The 22,002-nt window shown below is 37.2% G+C and overlaps 1 protein-coding gene across 3 annotated transcripts in view; it reads left to right on the forward strand.

Moving 5' to 3' along the window:
• The window catches only part of MAP3K15 (mitogen-activated protein kinase kinase kinase 15), an 86,583-nt gene that overhangs the window by 9,588 nt on the left and 54,993 nt on the right, over positions 1–22,002 (forward strand). For 2 of the 3 annotated variants that reach the window (XR_010651548.2, XM_065840813.2), the window contains exons 2-3: positions 16,054–16,193; positions 19,443–19,466. Coding sequence is in view for 2 of the 3 variants with exons in the window: in XM_065840813.2 (XP_065696885.1) it covers positions 16,054–16,193; positions 19,443–19,466 (164 nt within the window). In the remaining variant the exon portion in view is untranslated. The remainder of the gene's footprint in view (positions 1–16,053; positions 16,194–19,442; positions 19,467–22,002) is intronic. The other variant, XM_071812520.1, reaches the window with a different exon arrangement.

Consider the following 22,002-nt stretch of genomic DNA (forward strand, 5'->3'; position numbering starts at 1 on the left):
TGGTAAGCATGATCTTTCATTAACTGAAGTGGGCTCTGGTGACAGGCACAAATCCAAACCAGTAATGGCACTACTAGGATTACATACCTAGCTTTCTGTTGATCTGGGATGGCACAGCTAAATCCAGTATTAAGGGAAGTACTCTAGTTTGTCATAGCTGAACTTGTACACATATAGTCATGTCTACTGTAGTATATACTACTTTTTTGCTTAAATTATGTTTAAAAATTCTTCAGTATCTCTTTAAAGTAAGAAACAAAAGTTAGTTTTAAATAGAATTATCTTGAAGTGCTTTTTAGCCCTGTTTTGCTCAGTGCAATCTTTTCTGTTTCATTTTGTATCAAGTTACAGAAGGAAATGTCTGGAGTCTGCTGTTTATGTTTCTTCTTCTCCCATTAAGGAAAATACACCTTCATGCAGAGCATTGTAACTCAGTCACTGGTCATTGGCCTCTCAACAATTTGAGAAATGTTGTTCACATAGTATCTAAAGCTTTTGAAATCTAAGTGCAAACGAAATTAGTTCTAGAAAGCAAATAAACAAACTCCCATGTAAATCAGCACGATAATGAGATTTCCCTAAAACTCTTCAGTTTCCTAGTGATATCAGAAGTGCTTCCCATGAGTTGTGGTATTCCATTGCCTACAAACCTGTCAAAAAGAGAGGTGTGGATTCATGAAACCGTGGTGAAAATAACAGGGGAGTTACTTGGTTTACGCTTGGGAGAATTATTTATTTGCCACTTGATTGCTGTCCTCTCTCCTTCCCCTGCCTTTAAATTTGTTAGAAATATTTAGTAGCTAGCTCAACCAGGATAAATTGTATTGAATCAAGCATCTTTGACTTGCCAGTCACAGAAAGGCTGTAGTTTTGTCTAATGCAGAAAAATCTATTTCTGTTATAATTTCTCTCAGGTGCAACTAGCTGCATTAACCCTCCTGTTACTGTCTTTCACTCACAGCAGCTGGAGAAAGAAAAAAGATTATTGTTGTTTTAAAAAATCTACTGATTTGTGTATGTGTTGAGGGGAGAGATTTCTTATTAGTTTCGTGTTTGCTCTGAGAGTGACAAGATGAAACTGGAGCTGGGAACTGGTAATGTGGATGTGACTGGTAATGTCCTTTCTTTGGAGACAGCATAACACAGGGAACTACATTCTGCCTTCTCTTGTATCTTTCAGGCTGGTAATGACATAATCATGGTATGGATTCAACAATAGCATCCCGGTGATGCTAATTTCTTACATATAGTCTATCACAGTTAATATCGTTGTTCTGATTGTGGTAACTTAATCTTTGAATTAGAGCTACTTTAGTCAAGTAAAATCAGGCAGTATCAGAAGTAGTAGGAAGATTCCACTGCCGTATGCTGAAAGTACACAGTCCATGTGCATCAAAAATGCCTGCACAGTGTTTGGATGACCTGATAACAAAAATTTCCAAAACATTTTCTTAGGAACTGCTTGCCATCTGAAAACCTCACTGCACTAATCAGTGTATTTATTTTTTCTTCATTGCACCTGAAACTGCCAGTAAAACAAGCATGCAGACTCTAGTGGTATAAAATTCAGTGTTCTCCCTGGTCCATGGCTCAAACCTTACTTCCAGGCTCGAACCTTAGGTACAGGCACAGGCCTGTAAGTTCTTCCACTCATGTGCAATTGGTTTTTTTTGCCAGTTTAGTGTTGTAAACTAATTTTCAGATTGGTGGATACAACAAACATTAGGGTTTTTTTCACTGCTGAAGTTGAGTCTGTGAACTATACACTACGCTGTGATCACTGGGGCAATGCAGAGAAGTGGACCTAGGGTGAATATGCACAACTCTGGGATAGGGCAATCTTAGTTTTATGGCTTGGCACCCATCCTCTCTACACAAGGTGTGATACACAGAATTCGGAAATCTTTGAAAGCAAAAATTTGCTTAATAGAAAAACTTACACGTTAATAAAGATGCTCACTGCCTCTGCAGCCTCGGGTTTTTTAGATTTGTTTTCATTTTTTCTTTGGTGATCATCCCCAAATCTGACTATGGTCTTTACCCAAAAGAAGAAGAAAAGGATGCTCCAGCAAGAAGTGCCAGAGATTTCATGAAGTCTGTTTGGGACTTTGGACAATGAAAGTACTCATAGACTGCTGATTTGAACAACAGTGTAAAAACTTCAGCTGTGTGATAAATACAATGTTGCAAGAAATCAACCTCAAAACAATACTTGTAGGGTTAAATTTACAAGGAAAAAAAAACCCACCAAACAGTCTATTCTGGGATTTATTAAAAAGAGAAAAAAATACACCATTGAGTGCTTAAGCTTAGATTGTCAACATCCATGCTGGCATTCATCTTGTGACAACTTTGTGTATGTGTGTTTTGGGGCAAACCATGCTAGACTACATTTAATAAATGCTGGAAATCACGTTTGGAGGCTGCTTATAAAATCACAATTTTGTGTGATTCATTGTATCTGATGAATCACAATTTGAAAGTACTAGTGTTCCTCTGACTCTAGAGAGATCCTATGATGATTAGCTTTGTGTATCTTACTTTTAGTTATAATTTTAGTTAAAGTAGGGAAATCTAGAATGGATGTGCTGTGATAACACATCAGCTGTGTTCATGTTTAATGTTCCTTGCCTACAAGCAGTGTACTGTATTTATGTGATAGGTAAAGGTTAGGTAGATAGTGGTTGTGACTTGCTTTGGAAAGGACAGCTGCTGCTGAAATTCTAGATTTTATTGATCACTACTTAATGCCTTGAAATAGATTTTCCTCTTTTTTTTTTTAAAGGATGTTGTGTGTTTTTGAAATCACACTGTACAGTAGTGCATAGGGATTTTTTCATTAGTGCATGCAATCTCTTAGGCTGGCACATAAAGCTTGTACTGCTTGCAGGAAAGCTAAATATAGCAGACTGAATCCATATCTGCCCAGCATCCAGAATATTAAATCGAGAACTCTGTATCTATATGTGAGTGCCAAGTCTCTTGGCTCATGGAGGATGCTGTGGCTTTATGTAAACTTTCTTTTGATTTGCACTTCAGTATTACTGCCTTTTCTCAGTTAGCATTTTCCCTGTGCATAATTTGTTGTGCTTTTATGTGAGTCCTAAATGAAAGTCTGGAAGTCTAGCAGTATAAAGGGGAAATCTGTGATCTAGTTATAAGATGGGATACCTCAGTTTGGTACATGCAAGTTCCCAGTGCTCTTGATGTTTGTTTTTAAAGAAATATTTAGGAAAAAAGATTCAGAGTAGGAAATTCTCATTTATCTGCATATGCTATATTTTTAATTCTTAAAGAAAAGAATAACAGTTTTAGCTTAACCCAGACTTATGAACTTTAGTGTACTGAACATTTTTTCTTTCAATTCTAGTGCCTTTTATTTTTATTACTTTTCTTATCTCTTACATCACTTTGGGCAGAAAATAGTTTTTGGTATAGGACGTTGGCCAGTGTTTGACCTGTTGGAGATGTGCAGATTTGGCAGGTATTTTGTTCTTTCCAGCCAAGATATTTCACATTAAATGATGGGTGACTCTCAAGTGGCTTAGCCTGGATAAATATCTGAAGCTTTGGAGCTTATCTAAATCTCCTTGGCCTAGAAGGTGATTTGCCTGCAGTTGGAGAGGAGAAAACATCCTTTTTCGTTGAATTTCATACTCAAGAATTCTTAATGTCACTTAGGCCAGATTATCCCATAAGCAATCTTTTTTTTTGAGACTTCATCCCCTTTCACTGCCTTTTATGACCCAGTGAAGGAAGTGCAGGGGTGTAGGAAGAGTTGAATAAAGTTCACCTTTCTCATTTTTCTCCCCAAACTACAGGCCAGATTCAAATTGGATTCAGGATTAGAGTGTTTTTTCTGTATGCTCGCTTAACTGGCTCGCTCAGCTTTAGTAAACAGTGCAGTGGAAATACTCTCATGTGACACACATATAGTACTGCAGACAAGTGTGAAGCACCTGGCTTTAATTTACTCCACTGTTTCTTTGCTTCTCTGCTATTAAATAAAGGCAGAGAAAATCCAGATTCTATAGAATTAGTAGGCTTTTTGGCTTGCAGAGAAATTTTAGGAAGTAATGCTATTCTTAATGACCTGGCATAGTGAAAAGTGTGTATGATGTGAGACATCTACTCATTATGACTGTCTAGCATCTGTGTCAAATTTTTCAGTATACTAACAATACACAAACAGGGAAAATAACTGAACAGGTATCTTCCTCAGATTATCTGTGATGAATAAGTATTTTCATAGTGTCCTGGATATGTAGATTTGGAACCCTTTTTCAATCAGTGATAATGAATTTGGTAGAAAGCAAGAAGGAACTGACTTCTGGAATCTTCGTTTGCCTAGTGTATGTGAATAACAGAAAGGGAAACAAATGTAGATTATTTAAATACTCTGAGAAGTTTTGAATGGTGCTTTGGTATTATTCATTTAAGTATAAAGATTGAATGAACACATGGGAAGTGCAAATATCAGTCTTTTTTGAGGTAGGATTCAGGCATATTAATTGCTCTGTAGATGCTTATCTGTTTCACCAATGGAAGACTACAGGTGCTAAATCAGAAACTATGAGCTGTTACTCATGCTGAGGTACAACTGGATGATAAAATGGACTAGCTTAGGTGAAATATTAGGAATTTTCTTCCATTTAAAGGCATTTGGTTTGTTACAAACTACATTTAAAATTAGGACTCTGTTTTTCAAAGCCACTTTTTGGGTTCCAGTGGGGTGTTTTGATTATTTCTTCCCCCCACCCCCCCTGTGAAAATCAGAATCCTAATAACTGTATGGTCACCAAGACCATCTCTGAAATCTCAGTTTATGTGACGAGGGTAGCATCATGCAGCAGCTATGGGGCAGAAAAAATCAGGAATGGAATACAGTTTTGCAGGCATTCAGCTGCTGAAGCCGTGATACTGCCCTTTCTCTTCCTGCAATCTTGCCAGTCTCTGTCACCATGTGTCTGCTCATCTTCTGCAGCTGCTGAGGCCATTGGGATCTGCTTTGTTCACCACACACCCCCTAGTCACTTGTCTGCTATGAGCTGTGGTGTTTAAAAAAATTTCTCAGAATGTTGAGATTCTTCAGTGTATTTCAACAATAATTAGGTAGTGAATATAGAGTATTTCACACTATGTGTTGGCTTTTGAAAGGAAGGATTATTTTTCCTAAAACTTGCAGTGATTAATGGTTGTTGGTTTTCGCATGATATGTAGTCAAATGATGGATACCAACTGAAATAGCAAATTTCTTTAATTTGCCTTTTTAAAAAAACAAAAGAAAAACAAAATCAACAACAACAAAACAAACAAACAACTTGTATTGGGTACATGCTTACAAGGTTTAAATAACAGCCAGTGCAAATTTAAGTACTTTGTTTTGGCACTCAAGAAATATGATTATACAACAGTGTGGATGACTATTATTTAAGAGGTGTTTGTGTGTGTATTATCTTAGCCCAGAGTATTTTCCACTACTTACAGAATCTAATGCAACTGTGTTTTATTGTATGATATGTAAAAGGTGTGTTTTCTTGAAATTAAGTGTTTACAACAATGGGAAGAAATTAAGATTATAAAGTTTCTTGAAGTGCTTTTCTAGGAGGCTAGCGGGAAGCCCAGTAGCCAATGCCACTCACAGGACTGATAGACTGCAGTGATGGAGCTTCTAGCTGCTGCTTGCTAGCACTAAGGCAGAAATTAGCAAGTTAAATATTGATTGAAGGATAAGAGGAGGATAGAATGGGAAGAGAGAAACAGAAGCTGTGGGTCATGGGAAAGCAGCAGGAGTTGCAGGCAGGCATAAGCATTCATCTGCCTCTGTCTCAATTTCTAATCCAGGAGCTTGAAGGCTGAAATTTTACAAAGAAATGGTAGAAATATTGATCTCTTGTGCATATCACAACTTTTGGAATTCATATATTAGCTGTGTGCAGACCTTGGCAAGACTCATCTGATGTGATTGTGGTTGGTAACTAAAGATGATCAGTGACTATGATTGTGGCCCAGTGTGGGTAAATCTTTACAATCCTTCCTCAAGGAATGGTGGCTGGGCAAAGGGGTATGAACTGGGTGAGTTTCCAGTGACAGTGTGTGTGAACATTCTTTTTTTTTTTTCTTTTCTTTTTTTACACTGTGATCCCTCATACTGCTGTGAGTTAGCTCCCTTAGACTTGAGTCTATGTTGTTGTCAGGAGCTCACAAGCTATGGTATGGAAACAAACAAAAAAGGTGAAGTCTGTTACTAGCTTTAGAATTAATGACATTGCCTTACAGAGAAATGTAATGCTTACATTTGGCTTAAAGGTAGTTTTAGTGATAATTTCAGTATAAACTTAATCCATTGGCCAGGAGCTTATAGTCAATGTTTCAATGTAAATAAACAATCAGATTATTTGAGTAGCAGAAAAGACTCTAAGCTGAGATAGTACATACAAAAACACCTCTTAAAGAATAGTCATCCACGCTATCGTACAATCATATTTCTAGAGTGCCAAAACAAACAGTGTCGTAAGCTGGGATTCACAAATGAGCTCTCGATTTATGGAAAACTCAAGAAAGAGTTTGGTGTTTCAGAGGCTCCTTTGGAAATCTTATCTGAGGGTTTGCATTGTGACAGTCCTTCCTTTGCCTTCGCACAGGCAGAGAAACTGTGGGTACAGTGGTGATGAGAAAGAGCTGTAGTCCTCTTCTGTTGGCCGCCAATTTGTTGGTCAGCTGGTGGAAACATGGGCAGGGAAATACCTGCTGAGATGATCTCATTCTTGACTGAAATGCCCTAATGGTTAATAAAATTCTTCAAAGCAGAGCTGTGAGGCTCTGTGGAGGAGGTTCATAGCACTGAACACATTCGATGTTGGTATCTGCATTTGGGTTTGAGTCCCTTGGTAGTTAGTGGAGAGAAACAGGCACCTCTGGGCTGCAATTTATTTAATCCTAAAGTGGACTTCTGACAGATCAGATGAATGGTGCTTTAAAAGTGATTTGCCTCTCTCTGCTTTGGCAATGAAGTGAGTGAGGACTGGCTCATCTGAGACCAAACATCTCCCCTGTGACTTTGACCAACTCACTGCTGAAATTTTAGCTTTGGAATGAGCATCATTTCATGAGACTGACAAGAATACTTCCAGCCAGCCTGCCTCATCTGACAAATTTCTCTTTTGGTGCTTGGAAGCATTAAGGCTTCTTAATTTGTCCTGAGAAGATGTTTAACATGGGCCAGAAAAAGAAGTTCTCCAACACAGTCTCAGCAATGGCTGGGTTGGTTTTAGTTAAATGTTTTAGAAATGAAAAAAACAACCTGAAGCAAAGGCTGGCAAAATTAAAAAGGACTGAAAGCAAAGCTTTGTTGTGGAAAACATGAAGTGACTTCTAAGCTTAGCCATATGCTCTTTACAGTGAATTATGTATTTCCTAACTTCTGCAATTCAATGGTGCAAGGAAAGTTCTTTCAGGATTAGTTTTGTGTTTCCTTCTTTCCCCAAACTGCCAACTGTAAACAATAACAACAACAACAACAAAACAACAAAAAACAAACAAAGTTTTCTGCTGTCTTCTGAATGACAAGTTATTTTCAGGTATTTCACTGTTTCAATCCTACAATATTTTTCTCCTTCATACTAGTGCAAAACCATTAAAATGCATTCTAAGTTTAGGTGCTTGTAACTGCATTATTTTTCTTCCCACACCACTTCTTGTGGGTGCTGGTTGCATTCTGTTTTGGCAGAGTCCAAGAGACTTTCTTGAAAAAGATCAATTAAGGAAATAATTAGCACATGCATGCTCTCAACACAGTTTTTGCTTTTCTGGATCAGTAGAACTGCATTCTTATTCTAATGCAGTGCCTTGCTTTGTTTGAAACTTAGTTTTACTGTGAATTTATTTAAGAAATATCTGAATGTTTCTTAAAGCTTTTGTTTTTGGTATCCAAGGCTTTTGTAAGGATCCTTGCTTCCATTTAACGAAAAACTTCCTAATATGCAATCGCAGGGGAAAGAATTTAAGTCTTCACGTGATGTATCTAATGAATAAGGAAACTCACAAACATAAAAATAAATGAGAACTCAGGTTACAGATCAACCCTTAGAACTGGCAGTGTTGCTGTAATTTGTTCTGTTCCTTTCAACTAAAGTGCAATTCCTTGAGTGATTTAATTTTTTTAACAAATTGTTATTTTGATATTAAGGAGTATACATCGATTATAAATATAGCACAAATACTTTGTCATAGTTTAGAAAAAGGAATAGTTTTAGATACTAGGTTCTCTTGAATTGCAATAAATGCTACTGGAGCATGAAAAATATGTTCTAGTTCTATTTTTAATGTGTATTCTGTGTACCAGAGGACAGATGACAGATGCGGTATCTGAGTACAAGTGGAAAGTAACACCACAGTGCTAACATGATCAGTGGCTGTGGTGTTTGGGTCTGAATGTAACCCTGTTGTGGAGTTTGTGACACGAAATGGGTACTCATACAGAATTATGAAAACCAGAGATCAACATTGGCCCTTCAGTCTTGTCTATGCTGTTGTTTTGGATGTTAGTCTGATTTTCGCAGTATCCTGAAGGTTGATTTTGCTGGATGGGAATTGCCAAGTAATATTATAATGTCATATGTTGGGAAAATAGCCTAAGACTAAAATTTTCAAATGTTGTTGCCAAAAGCAAGTATTTGAAATTGAAGGGACAAAAGGTTACAGGTGAGAACGGATCTCATGAACAAGAAATTTCTTTCTGGTTATGGCTAAACTAAATACAGTGTTTGTATTCCTTACATTAAAATGCTTTCAGGCTCTGTGTACATGTTGCTGTGCTGGTTGCATTCATTACTGACTTCAGCTGCTGGTGCCTCTGTGTCTTTCACACTGGATTATTCTGTTGGCTCCTTTGGACTTCACATGTCAGCTCCTGCAGGACAGCTATCCAAAAAGCACTTGCTCCTGCACCATTGCAGGCTGCTGGGGGTTCTACCAGTGGTTTGAATTTGAAACTTGTGAGGCACTTTTGTGATCTATACATGAAAAAATAGTGTACCAGCTTCCTTATCTCCACTTGCAGAGTGTACTCCAGCTTGAGTTTGAGTGCTCCAAATGTTTTAGATGCGTAGGAAGGAGGAGATGCCTTGCAAGGCTACATGAAAGGACTTTCCAGCATGCACCCAAATGCTGTGGTTAGAAACAAGCCTGGATGCCTGCTTTTCTTCCTCTTCCTTCTCCTTCTATGTGGATGTGCCTGCTTTCCAAGCAAAGGCAGTTGGTCAGCTGAATCCAGCCTGTGAAGTACCAGTTGGTTGACTTTGCTTAACACAGCTGTTCCCAGATGTGTCTCTGGAGGTGGGGTGCTGCCAGTTTTGGTGTGTGGTATGTGGAGCAAAGCAATTGTCCTAATTGTTGCAGTTAGTAATGCTGACACATAGTGGAAAGGCTCATCTGAAAAGTAAAGTTTTGGAGTTTCCTAGCAACAGCAAGGCTCTGGATTTGCCTGGTCCTTTCAGGAACTTATTTAACAGCTGAATTTCCTTAGCCAAGAATGCTGCTTCTGCTCAGCTAATACATAGTTAAAATTACTTCTTCAGCATTCACAGTGTTCACATTCACAGAGTAGAACAACTTTATGGGGAAGGATGTGAAAACTGCTTTCTGGAGCAAGATTTGACACAGAGGAAGGAAGAAATGCAAAAGAAAGATCTGACTCTTCCCCTTGTGTTTGCTGTTCTGATAATGCTGGCTATTCTAAGGGCCCCAATTGTTAGGATTTTTTTTCCTTGTCTTCCATTTTGCTAGGTGAGAGAAGCAAAACTTTTGCATTTTGGTGTGTGATGCAACTTTCTCAGCAGTAGATCATTTTGCAGCATAAAGCCTGTGACAGATGAAGGTAAGATTAAAGCCACAACTGAGTAAAAGGCAAATAACAAGCTCAGTCTGAGAACACAATTTAGAGGTGTTGCACTGTTTTTGATAAAACAACGTGTGCCTGAAATTGCCACTTTACAACTGTCTTTTTGTTTTCCTCAGCAGACAGACAAATGATGGATGAGCACATTTCAGAACCTTTGCCATTTGATGCTCGGGTTTTCAAAATTCCTAAAACACTTAATGAATCCATTAGAGCTGTAAAAAGTGAGCTGTATCTGTTTAGATTTTACTTCATTTTTTAATCAGAGTGGTTGTGGATAGATAATACACTAGAATCTGAATCTAATTTTCTCTGTTGTCTTCCCAATATAATTATAGTTTTTAAAAAAGTGAATTAAAAATTATTTGGCCAATATTAAAGCTGTCTTCTTTCCCCGATTTGTGATTGATGTCATTAATAAAACCCCCCAATCTCACTCTTTTCTTCAGTGCTTACTATATGTGAACAGAAATAAATCTTCTTTTTTCCCAAATTGAGTATTCATATCTAACTTAATTCTTACATTTCCTGTCCTTTGAGTTCTAAGTTCCTTTGGCCTGTGACCTAAATGCTCTTTCCAAAGGAAGTGCCCTTGCTATGTCAAAAAGTGTCAGACCTCCACAGTGCATGTTTGTGTTTACTTTTCTGAAGTAGGAAGTCGGCTGAAACTTTTTGTCAGGCTGCAGTTGCAACTGAATTCTTGTGCACAAGTTGATTGCAGCTTATAAGAGAAATCTTCCTTCTTAAAGTTACTTTGTGAGCAATTTCTAAACCATTACAGTGAATTTTAGTGTTAGTATTGACATAAAAGTGCAGCACTTGCTTTTAATCTACAAGAAGTTAAGCCTAGTCTGAAATACACAAAACTTTTTTTTTTTTTAATGGTATTTAATGTGATTATATCTACAAATCTGTATTGCAGGATAAATCATTGCTACCTAGTTGTTTTTTTATTTTTGTGACCAATTCTGGCCCTATACTAAACCACTGAAATCAGCAAAGTTCATGCTATTATATTATAAACTTGATGAGGTTGAATTGAGATACTCTTGGTTTCAAGCAGAAGGACTTCAATTGAAAAAATCTTGCATGTTTGTCTCATGAGACTTCTATATTCTAAGGTAACTTCTGTTTATTTCTTTGTATTTTTCTATGTGATTGTGATTGCATAGCATTATTTTAGAGCAGTGAGATTATAATAAAACTCAGTACATTGTGACAGCCATGGATGTTGACAGTGGGTGGTTTTACACTAGAATGGGCTTGGGTTTAGGATCTAATGGAAGGCACTCAGAGTTTGCTTGTATAACAAACTGTGCTGGAAAACTACCTTAACAATTCTGTTTGTAGTTACTACTATACTTTATTGCCTTGAGCTGTTCCCTCTCCCGGTTTCTGGGAGTACAGTGTATGTTTAAGTCGAGAGTATTGTGCATTTTGTTTTAGCCTGAGTGAAAGCTTCAAAGGCTTCCTAGTTTTCAAATACACTTCAAATTTTACCATGAATGTTTCCTTATGAAAACTTTGGTGTTACTTCCTTTAAAGGATCATGCATTCATGCAGAAAACACACACACACACACACAACCAAAAAAAAAAAAAAACCCACAACAATGTGTATCCTTACATTATCCTTAAATTATGGATTCTTGAAGATTGTTACGAGGATTTTGTCTTCTGAAGAATAACTTGGACAGTTTCCTCCAGTGGATTTTGTGGATAACACGTTTGTTTATTTACTCACTATGGAGGACACTGATACAAATAGCCAGTAATCTGAAGCAATAGTGATCTGAAGGTTCACAACTTAGCAGGATGCTTGTGAATAACAGATTCCAAATGCTGAAAAACAATGAATCCATAATAATGGACTAAGATTCTTGCTTTCCACACAGATAAGGCTGGATGGAGGTGAGTCTTAGATTAGAAGTTGAAAGGAGTACGGACTCTTTCTGGCTCTTTCATCTGTTAGGCCTTCTAGATTTCATTTAACTTTCAGCGTATTTCAGGCTATTTCTCTTGTTTACTGCTTTTAACTTAAAAATCCCAAAATCTGGTGCCAAAATTTCCTTTTGTTGTTGCTAGCTATGCCATAAATCATACAACAGTCACACAAAGACTTGTGATTTGCTTAGATCATTAAATTGTATGATGCCTTCGGGTTCATTCAAGATTGAGAAATAAGTCCTCTGGTTTTAACCTATGTAATAATGTTGTTCCTGTTGAATTAGTGATTAGTTTTATTGTCTCCTGTTTAACCACAGGTAATGATCTCTGATATTCATTTCAGTTGTCATAGCTATTTCTGTCTATCCTGTCTGGTCTTTAAAGGCAAGCTAGTGCTAAAATATGTAAACTATAGTATAAGAAATTATTTATGTGTTATCTGCTGTAACAATGCAGACACCTAATCAAGATTGTACTATAATAATAACACTGATAAATTACCTTAGTGCACTAAAAAATATTCACATAGCATAACTGTTTTGCAACAGGAAGAAAAGCTTAGACAAATGAACTGCAATCAGATACTTAATAAAGTGAGATCAGTTTTAGGGTTTGTAACAGAAGTATTTTCAGGATGAAAATAGCTTCATACGCAACTATGAGAAAACAAAAAGTTGAAAAGATCTCTTATATCTAAGAAGAAATGTGAAAGGACCCATTTTTATGAGTATGTTCTTTTGAATGCTGCAGAAATGAAACAATAAGTTTAAATGTTCTGTTCCAGAGACATCCAAAATTGGTCATGTGCAACATTAAACACATCCCAGCATTGTAAAGATCTTTGCACTTCACTTGGAAAGCTGTCCTTATGGAGGGGCTCTACCTTCCCTTGCTCTCTTCCCTTCTGAACAGAGAAAACCATATCCACTGGTCTATTAGACCTATGTGACATGTTTCATTATTGCATAAAATTTCTCATACATTAAAAGATTTGATCAAAACTGGCATTAGCTCTTGCTTCACACTTGTCTATAATAGAGGAGGTTGAACCTAAGTTTGGAAGGGGAAGCCTAGAAGTATGTTTGACTGAACAGGCTCTCCTGATATGGAGGATGGGAGATGAGGGTGAAGTGTGACTGATGTATGTTTCTATTAATAAATCAAGCTTTGCAAAGCAGATGCTAGTGTTGTAGTATTTCTTTTATCTGTCTCAGGAAGTTCATGGGAATTCTTATATCTTTCTTATCAGCCATATTAAGTGTGTGGTTGAAGTTCAGGGCCCTATGTCTCTGTTTAAAGACGCATAGATGAAAGATTTTAGTCTAAATAATAAAAAAAATACATGAAAACTGAAACAAATATTTGTGGTGTCGCATTAGCATTATTCATTGAGAGATTCACAGAACTGCCTACACCGAGAAGAAGAGATGTAACCCCAAAAGCAGTAGTATTATAGTGGGGAGCGTGCTTAGACTCAATGATCAGGGCCACTGAACACCATCCTCTCAGCACCCTGGCCATGGGATAGGTCTCAGGGTTCTGCTTCTTTAATAAGTGTTTGTTGTTGGTTATCTATTCTCCACCCGAATTTGTATTAATTTCTGAAGCTCACTGGACTCAAGCTACATTGCATTAGCATGTTAGTAAAGCTTGTTTGTAATAGATCTCTTTCCTCCCTGCCCTGAGTCTGCTGCTGTTCCTGCTGAAGGATCTTGGGGAGCTCCCTGGGAACGCAGCTTCTTATTACTGCTCTGGTCCACAGCCACCAGCACTTCTGATGCTCTACTTCTGTCTGTCATCATTTGCTTCTGTGTCATCCCTCAATTCCCAAGATCTGATTGGATCCATTCAGTTATCTTCCTCAGGCTTTTTTTCACTTGCATGAATATTTTTATGATACCATCTTCATCTCCTCTGCTAGCTTTCAATTTTTTTTATTTTTATTATTTATTTTTATTATCTATTCATATATGTGTTCATGAGGTGTGAATAAATAAGAAAAACTGGCTCTCCTAAGTCTCCTTTTATCAGTGTGAATGAATATCCAAGTGATGAATAATCACCCTTTTTAATGCAGATGCTTACTTCTGTTCTTACATCCATTTAATGTGTTTCTGATGCTGCTTACATTGTTACCTGGCAGCAGTCAATAGAAGACAAATTTCAGTTGTAGACTACTACATGTGGTAATGAACTGTGTATAGCCTTGTTTCAATAAACTCTGTTATGGATCATTGCTCACATTGTATTGTAAAATGCAATATCTATGTGCTGTGTGAATACATTGTCTAAATTCTCTTACCAGGATGGTGATTTTGATCTCACAGCACTCTAGTTCCACAAAAGCAGTTTATACAAGTGCTAAAAGCAGTCCAAGATCTTAGACTTTTTTTTTTTTTCTAGATGGTATTTGATTCTATGTCTGCTTGTTAGTTTGTTGTAACTTTTGTCTTATAGATTATTTATGTTTTCCAAAATGATTTTGTAATATTGAGGCCATCTAGATTTGGATGTGTACAGAGCTGGGATTTACTGCTTCAAGCCCACTCAGTTTGTGTGATCCTGCAGTGTGCAGTATAGTAAGAATTTTGTCCATGCTGCAGAGAGCTGGCTGAACTGGCAAGATCATCAGTAGATGGTGTGGGATTTGCAGTTCCACAGGAATATGGGGATTTTCTCATGTTGCTATGATTTTATGATTGGTGTGAGGGGTATTTTTGTCTTTTGTTTTTTTTTTTTTCTTTTGATGGGGAGAGGATTGTGTTTAGATTTCTGTGGGGTTTTGTTTTTGTGTTTGGATTTTGTGGTTTTTGTTTGGTTGTTGTTGTTTTTTTTTTTTTTTCTTCCTCTTATTGAATGGTGATGTTTTGGTCTTAAGGCAGGTAATTGTCTTTGGACTTAAAGCGTTTCTTGTGCTTTAACAGAGAGTCTGCCAGTAACCAAAGGGACTGGCTGACCCCAGTGTGGTGTGTTAGCATAGCCTGATGGAATTATACAGGAGAGTATATTCATTGCAGGCTTTTCCAAGAACTTGCATACTAAGCATGAGGTGTTGATTCTTGTGATGTGTAACCTCAGTGAAGCTCAGGTAAACTGGCTGCTGTGTTTGAATCTTATACATCAGATCTGCTTTTAGATTTCTTGTTTATTAGCAGCTCACCCTTGTCTGTCATTCCCTGTGGGTACAGACACTGTCTGTTACTCCTTCAGAGATGTAGGATTTACTGCACAGCTGCACTGGGTTTCTGGAATCTGTTTTCACCTCAGAGTCCCCTGTAGTTTCAATGCCAATGCTCTAGTCTTATGAATACTTTGGGTTTAAATTCATCCATCTGTCCCATAGTGGCAAAAGCAGACAGACATATAGATACAGACCTTTAAAAAGCTTTAAAACAAAATTTTCTTAGGTAGCATAGAGGATATAAGGAACAAGGAAAAAACTCAGTTAAATGTCTTCCAGTTCCCTCTTGTCTCTGTACTGACCTTCAAGTGCATATGAAAATTGAATTACGAACTCAGAATCTTTTACCTGTATCTCAGCTGTTCTGCATAATATGGGATTTTTCTCCTTAGCATTCTGTATAGGTCATCTTCCACTGACATACTTGTTTACTTCCGTTTCTGACCCGAATGCTACCTAAAAGCAGCAGAAGTATTGCTCTGGCTATGTGTGGTTGAATCCCCTTGTTTCTGCACCCTGCATCTTGTTTGTAGCTTTTAAGAGTCAGCTTTCACTGTAATTTCTTTTTCTCCTTTTTAGCGATTTCCTGTTCCTCAAGCCCCAGCCTTTTAAGATAAACTTGATCTTGTAGCTTTCCCTAATTTTCTGTTATTGTTCTTGTAAGTTCCACCTGAAGGTCTGGAGCCTTCCATTGTATAGGGTGATCAGGCTGCCAGACATGGCTCAGAGAACAAATACAGAACTGCTTCTTTACCTGAGATATTCCTGATGCAGTGATTTCAAAACAGCAAGCAGAATTCATAAACTCTGTCTCCCAATTACTGTAACACTGTGATAATTTCCTGAGGAGGTTCTTCATATGACTGGTAACATTCACTTCTACCATGGCAAAATGATCCTTGTTTGAATATATTGACTTTGTCTGTCCTGTGTAATTTCAGGATTTATTTTAAGTCTTGTGTTAGTATAAAATTGGTTTTAAGATTGTTATTTTTTTAGCACTTTTCCCCCTCCCTTTCTCATTTCAGATGTTGCAGTTGTGGACATGAGTGATATTTCCAAGCAGCCATCACTGTTCTACCACCTTGGTGTGCGTGAAAGCTTTGACATGGCTAACAATGTTATACTCTACCACGACACTGATGCTGACACTGCTCAGTCTCTCAAAGTAAGGTTCTCAAAATCTGCTTCTGAAATATCTTTACACACCTGATTCTGCAAATGTTTGTGTTTTTCTGAAACTTCAGTTGAATGTGATTTCCTCATGGCTCCATAACAAAATCGTGCTAAGGAAAAAACAGCTTCTAGCAAACCCAGTAATGATTAGAATAGTACAAAAGCTTGTTTATAAGAGAAGAACCATAGTGTGGTACTGATTTTACTTCAGGTGGTTAGACTTGGAAGTGAGAATGCAGGTCTGATTTATTTTTTTCCTTACTTCCCCTCTTTTAATTAGAGTACATGTAAAAAAAGAAAAATAATGTTATTAGCGGTGTAACAGCAAGACTTGAACAAGGGCTGTGTGGCAACTTTCTCCTCCTATTGAAACACTTCTGTCTGACAAAGCTTGTATCTCCTAAGTGCTGAGTAGCTAAGACTACAGGAATTTCCTTTTTATTACTGCTTGGAAAAAAAATAAAATCCTCATCAATTCTTTTTATAGGCGTGATGTTCGTTTTTTAGTAGGATAATACATGCTATACACTTAAGTCTTGAAATTGCTGTTCTGGGTGCTAGTCATATATTGCGGATGTTTCTGTCTTTATCAGTGGAGGTTCTGTTTAGTTTAGATTACATTCTACTTTTATCATCTGTGTCATCACCTACTGCTGCTTTTAATAACATACATTTTCTTGCTGCCTTCACTGAAAGCAGTGTTGTTCATGCTTTGTGTGTGGTTTTTTTTTCCCTTATTTTAAGTTATTGCCCCTAACTACTTTGTTTTTCACACCACAATGACCAAAAGTCCTTTTAGGAATTCTCCAGCCTGTTGATCCTATAATAACATTAAGTTTAATCTTAATTTGGTATGTTTCCTCCTCTTTTCCCAGAAAAGCTCTGTTATGCCACAGCTTCTTTTTCCTCTTTTTTCCACTCAATAGCATTGATTTTACTCTGATGTGCCTACTGACCCGTATGTCCTTTTTTCAGTTGGTGGTCCACATGCACATTCCATGTGACCTGGAGTCACAAGAATACAGTGTTTGAGTAGCTAATGATCTTAGCTCAAAGAGGTTATCCATGCAGATACGTGCTAAGGCATACTTGTATGCCCTCCATTCCTCTAGCTAATCTGGGTGGGCAGACATGCAGCTTGTCATTCTGCATTGTTAGTATACCTGATTGCAAAGAGATCTTTCATTTTTATTTTCATTAACACATTTTCACCTTTCTTTTATGCTGTCGGTCAGATGTTCTAGGCAATCCATGGGTTGGATCTTCAGATAGCTTGGTGCCAGAAATTGCAAGTCTTTGCAGTGCCAGTTCTGAGGCTTTTTTCCCAAGAATGTAAAGCTCAAGAACAAGTCTGTGGACCTGGGAACACTGGAGCATGACTGGGTCATGTATAGCTAGAAAAGCTATTATCTGCTTTTATCTCTTTTCTTTTAGGAACTCTACCAGCATCACTGATCTCTTCCTCATCTCCCAGTTGTTTGTATAACCTCCTCAGCCCATATAGGCCCCAGCATATCTTACTATGGGATCAGAAGGCTTTATTTAAGTTGCTGGAACCAAGTAGAGGAGATCTTCTGGGCCAAGTGCTACAGTAGTTTAAGCAGGGCACTGGGACATGGTTCAGTCCTACCCTGATGCCCCTGATACCCTTTCTGCAATTGAGCTCCACTTAAGTGTTGGATACCATTCAAATATGCTAATATACCTTTCTTAGGAATGCTTCAGAAGGTAGATAGGAATTGTTCTTGGGGTCTTTCAGTGAAGAACAGTTCATGATGCATTTCATGGCCTAGGTGCTGCATAGTTCTCAGAAAAGTTCATTTCTCCCTGCTGAGAAAGTTCTTTATCTGCAGTAGATAAAGCTCTACTGGAGATACTTGCTCAGCCAGCCAGACAAATCAATTTTCAGATATATGATATTTCAGATGCCTAAGCCTTCCATTCCTTTTGTTCAGAGGTATTTTATTAGGCCTAAGGAGTTTAAGTGAATCAGTAATTCTGTTTAGGTTTTGGTACTTTAATATGTATTTTTGACTATCTGCTGGTGTTTCTTTATTCTCAGGTTTATGACTAAATTGGTCAGGAGTTTTTCCTTCCCTTCAGGAATTTATTACTTGGATCCAGGTTGCTGTGCATGCCTCTTAAGAGTGGCTAGCCTAAGTGTTAGAAAGATCATACCCATGACTGTTGTTGCTTCTACTGGGAAGATTTGCGAAGTTCAGGCACCCTGACATAGTAAACCTTATTTCTTAGGACCTATCCTGAAATTGTCCCAAGAGCTGTGTCTTCCATTTCACCAGTGTTCTTTCCAAAACAACCTAGTTCCAAGCATATAAAAGACTGTATAATCCAGATTTCAAGAGCATCATATTTGCGGAACTAAACCTTTTAGATGGTCCCTGATATGTTGTCTGTTGTTGAGGAAACGTGCACAATCATTCCTATACAGTGGTTGTCCAAGTGAATTTCAGACTCTCAGATGTGAATTTGCTCAAGCAGAATCATCTTAGCTTGTCAGAGCACATACAATTAAATTATATGCATAATCGTGCTTAGAAACAAGTCTATATATAACATTTGTAGCGTGACTTACCTGGAGATCTCCTTAGTTTCATCAGGCAGTGTTCGTTGGACATGTAGGCCATCACTAGAAGGAGGATGAGGTTACTTACCAGCAACTGAAAATCTTTGTGGTCTGATTTACATGCCTATTAGTTCATCATCTGCCTCGTAGTTTCTATATCTCTCTTTAGACTTCAAGGTGAGAAGAATTAGAGCATAGGAGGAATGTGTTGGCCTGTGCCCATCCAGGCAGGAAGGGGGCCTAGGTATCTCAAGGGTACTCTTTCAGAGAAAAAAAAATCTCCAGCTTTGGATGATTTTGTCTCACAAATGCCCAATGTGCAACTGGGTATGTGGAGTGTTCAGCATGAGAAACTCCAATTACTGGCAAGTACAACTTTCTTCATCTTCTGAGCACTTCTTGAAATAGGTTTCTTCTTTGAATCATTAATTTTTTTCCAATCCTGAACTACTAAGACTTTTCTTAATATTGTTCTGTCCCTTTACTTGGAATTTGCCATGGCAGGAAATACGTAATTCATATGCTGTAAAGAGTGCATCTGTATGTGTTCATATATTTATATGTATACCAGTTATTTTTATTGGAAATAATAATTCACAGTAAAAAATGAATGAGAATTTGTAATCTATTTTTTTTGGTTTTTTTTTTTTTCCTCAGGATATGGTATCTCAGAAAAACACAGTAAGTATTAAATCCCCATTCATTTGAAAACACAAAATGAGGATACTACATTTGAGGCAACTCTAATAAAAAAACTGTCAAGCATATATATGCTCTATATGATTGAAGGAAATCTGTTTAACCTATACACAATTCCAAGTAGTGGAAATCTTGTTGACTTCCTTTCCAAAGTGAAGCTAGATTAAAAAAATTACTTTTCTTTACAAATTCATTTTTAGGTTCTAGAAGAGTTCTAGTAGGTATATGTTATATATGTAGGTTGATAGATCAAAAAGTATATTCAGATATTCAGTCTTTTTCTCCCTCTACCACTTTCACTTAATAGGGCTTACTCTTGTATCTCAAAGAGCTTTGGGTGCTGTATACCCATCCTCTTCCTCACAAGTCCATGTATTTTACTTAGAAATGCAAAATCTTATTTCCCAAATTAAAAATATTCTTATGCTAATTCAAGGAAAACCAAACAAGTAAGGAAGCCTGAACCAAGATAAAACTCAGTGGTTATTTTAGGCTTATTGCAATATGCCACAATATTTTAGATAGTCACATATTTTGTTATATTTCACATCATACCAGCAGTTATTTTCCTTAAACACTCTACACTATAATTTTGAGGACTACTGAATATGCAAATATCTTAAACTTCCATTTATTCCTTTCCATTTCCCCACATTCAACATGTAATTCTGTTTTCTTCTGGAGAATACAGAGTAGGACTAAACTAATAAAATGTTCTTAGAGTTTGCTAATAATTTAAAACAGAACTAGAAGAGATAATGTATTAGTCACAGCAGTTAGCACGTGGGCTAAAGACAGATCAGGTTGAGCACATGAGTAAATCCCGGTCATTTTCCTATCTATCTTGGTGATCTTTGAACTAGTTTCACCTGTGGGGTGTGAACTGCATTTACTGGTCTGTAGCTCTGTGAAAGGGGGCTTCAGAAGGAGGCAGATTTGCTTGTGAATGCTACTGTCCATCAACTGGTGTATGATCAAAATGTCACAAGCATGTGTCTTCCCCTCCAGAGCAAGTGGGAGAATTGTGACTGAGCTATTTGGTGATAATTCCAGAGATGGAGTAAAGGCAAAGAAGACGGTAGGAAGTTCAGCCTCGTAAGATCAGATTAGCAGCCTGGAAACTTTTCTTTTGGCAGATTCTTTCTCCCACAGATGAAGGAAATGGATTTTTTTTCATTATAAAGAAAACATTATTCTAATTCAGCATCAAGGAGGAGGCAAGAGTGAGGGAAAAGCTGAAAATAAAGAATAGAAAAAAGGTCAGCAGTTCATTTGAGATTTGGCCTGAGTACAGCTGACCTAACAGTGAAAATTATACAGTAGCATGCTGTGATGGTGTTACTCTGAGAGATTTAATAGCCTGGTCTCTGAAATAAGAGTGTAAGAGTAGGAAAACTTCCTTCCCTCTACCACCCAGGTATGACATTTTCAGGGTTAAGATGGGGAATGTGATTTGGTTCTACTTGACTCCCCCAGACAAGCAATTAAAATTCTATATTGATAATTTATTACATACTTGGATACAAAAGGAAAGAATGTGGGAGTTCAGTTCCCAAGAAAGATTTGCCCTGGAATGAAATTCAAGGTCAAGATTCTGTGTCCCGTCAGTTAGGTTTCCTTCTGTAAGCTTCTCTTTGAGGACTATTTTCTGCTAATTTTACTGAGGGTATATGCACAGCTTCCTAGTTTCTGTCAAAAGTATAATTGAGAAAATAAATTACAAGTATGCAGTCTTTCAGAACAGTTTATTTCCTGTGTCATTGTGGAAAAATCAAAGTTTGAGAGCACAGTGCATGCTATTGAACCGTAGAGTACAGGAAAATAAATCCATGGAAAATGGGTTTGTGCTTTGGAGTTTCTTTACATGTCAGATGAACCTTATTTTACTAGAGAAATGAAATTTCAAGGATATTTGGAAGCAAAAAATGCTTGAAAAATAATCTCGCCCCAAACTAATGTAATAGACAAAATCCACAGGAAAGTTGTTCTATTTTGATGCAACGTTTTGTTGCTATCCTTGTTTGTTTCTTTTCAATAGGGACATTTCCTCTTATTCTACAGGATTTTAAGGAATGGTGCATTTAGAAAGTCCAAAATTCAGTGAAGAAAATAGTGCACAAGGTGCTTTAGCCAGGAAGCTGAATGTACAGTCCTTCTGGCAGTAGTTCTAGCATTTCTTGCACATAGTTTGAAAAACATACTCAACCCATTCAGTTTACTTGAATGTGGCATTGAAAATATAAACTAGAACTTTCCACTCTGGCAAAAAAATACTATGGCAAGTAGAGAATATAAGGAGAAAGAATTAATAGTTAATTTTTCTTTAGTTCATGGTGTGCCTGAAGAAATTTGAATAACCCTGTTAATTGCTTTTGGAGAAGGTATTTAAAGGAAAGTAAGTTGACTATTAAACCAAAAGGATTATTATAGTGTACTTAGGCCTGTGAGCCTGATGAAATATTTTTTGAGATTTAAATTTTAAATTCTGTAGCAAGTCTTATAGTAAGCAAAGAATAGT

Source organism: Patagioenas fasciata, chromosome 1 (genome assembly GCF_037038585.1).
Source record: "Patagioenas fasciata isolate bPatFas1 chromosome 1, bPatFas1.hap1, whole genome shotgun sequence".
NCBI classification, from domain to species: Eukaryota; Metazoa; Chordata; class Aves; order Columbiformes; family Columbidae; genus Patagioenas; species Patagioenas fasciata.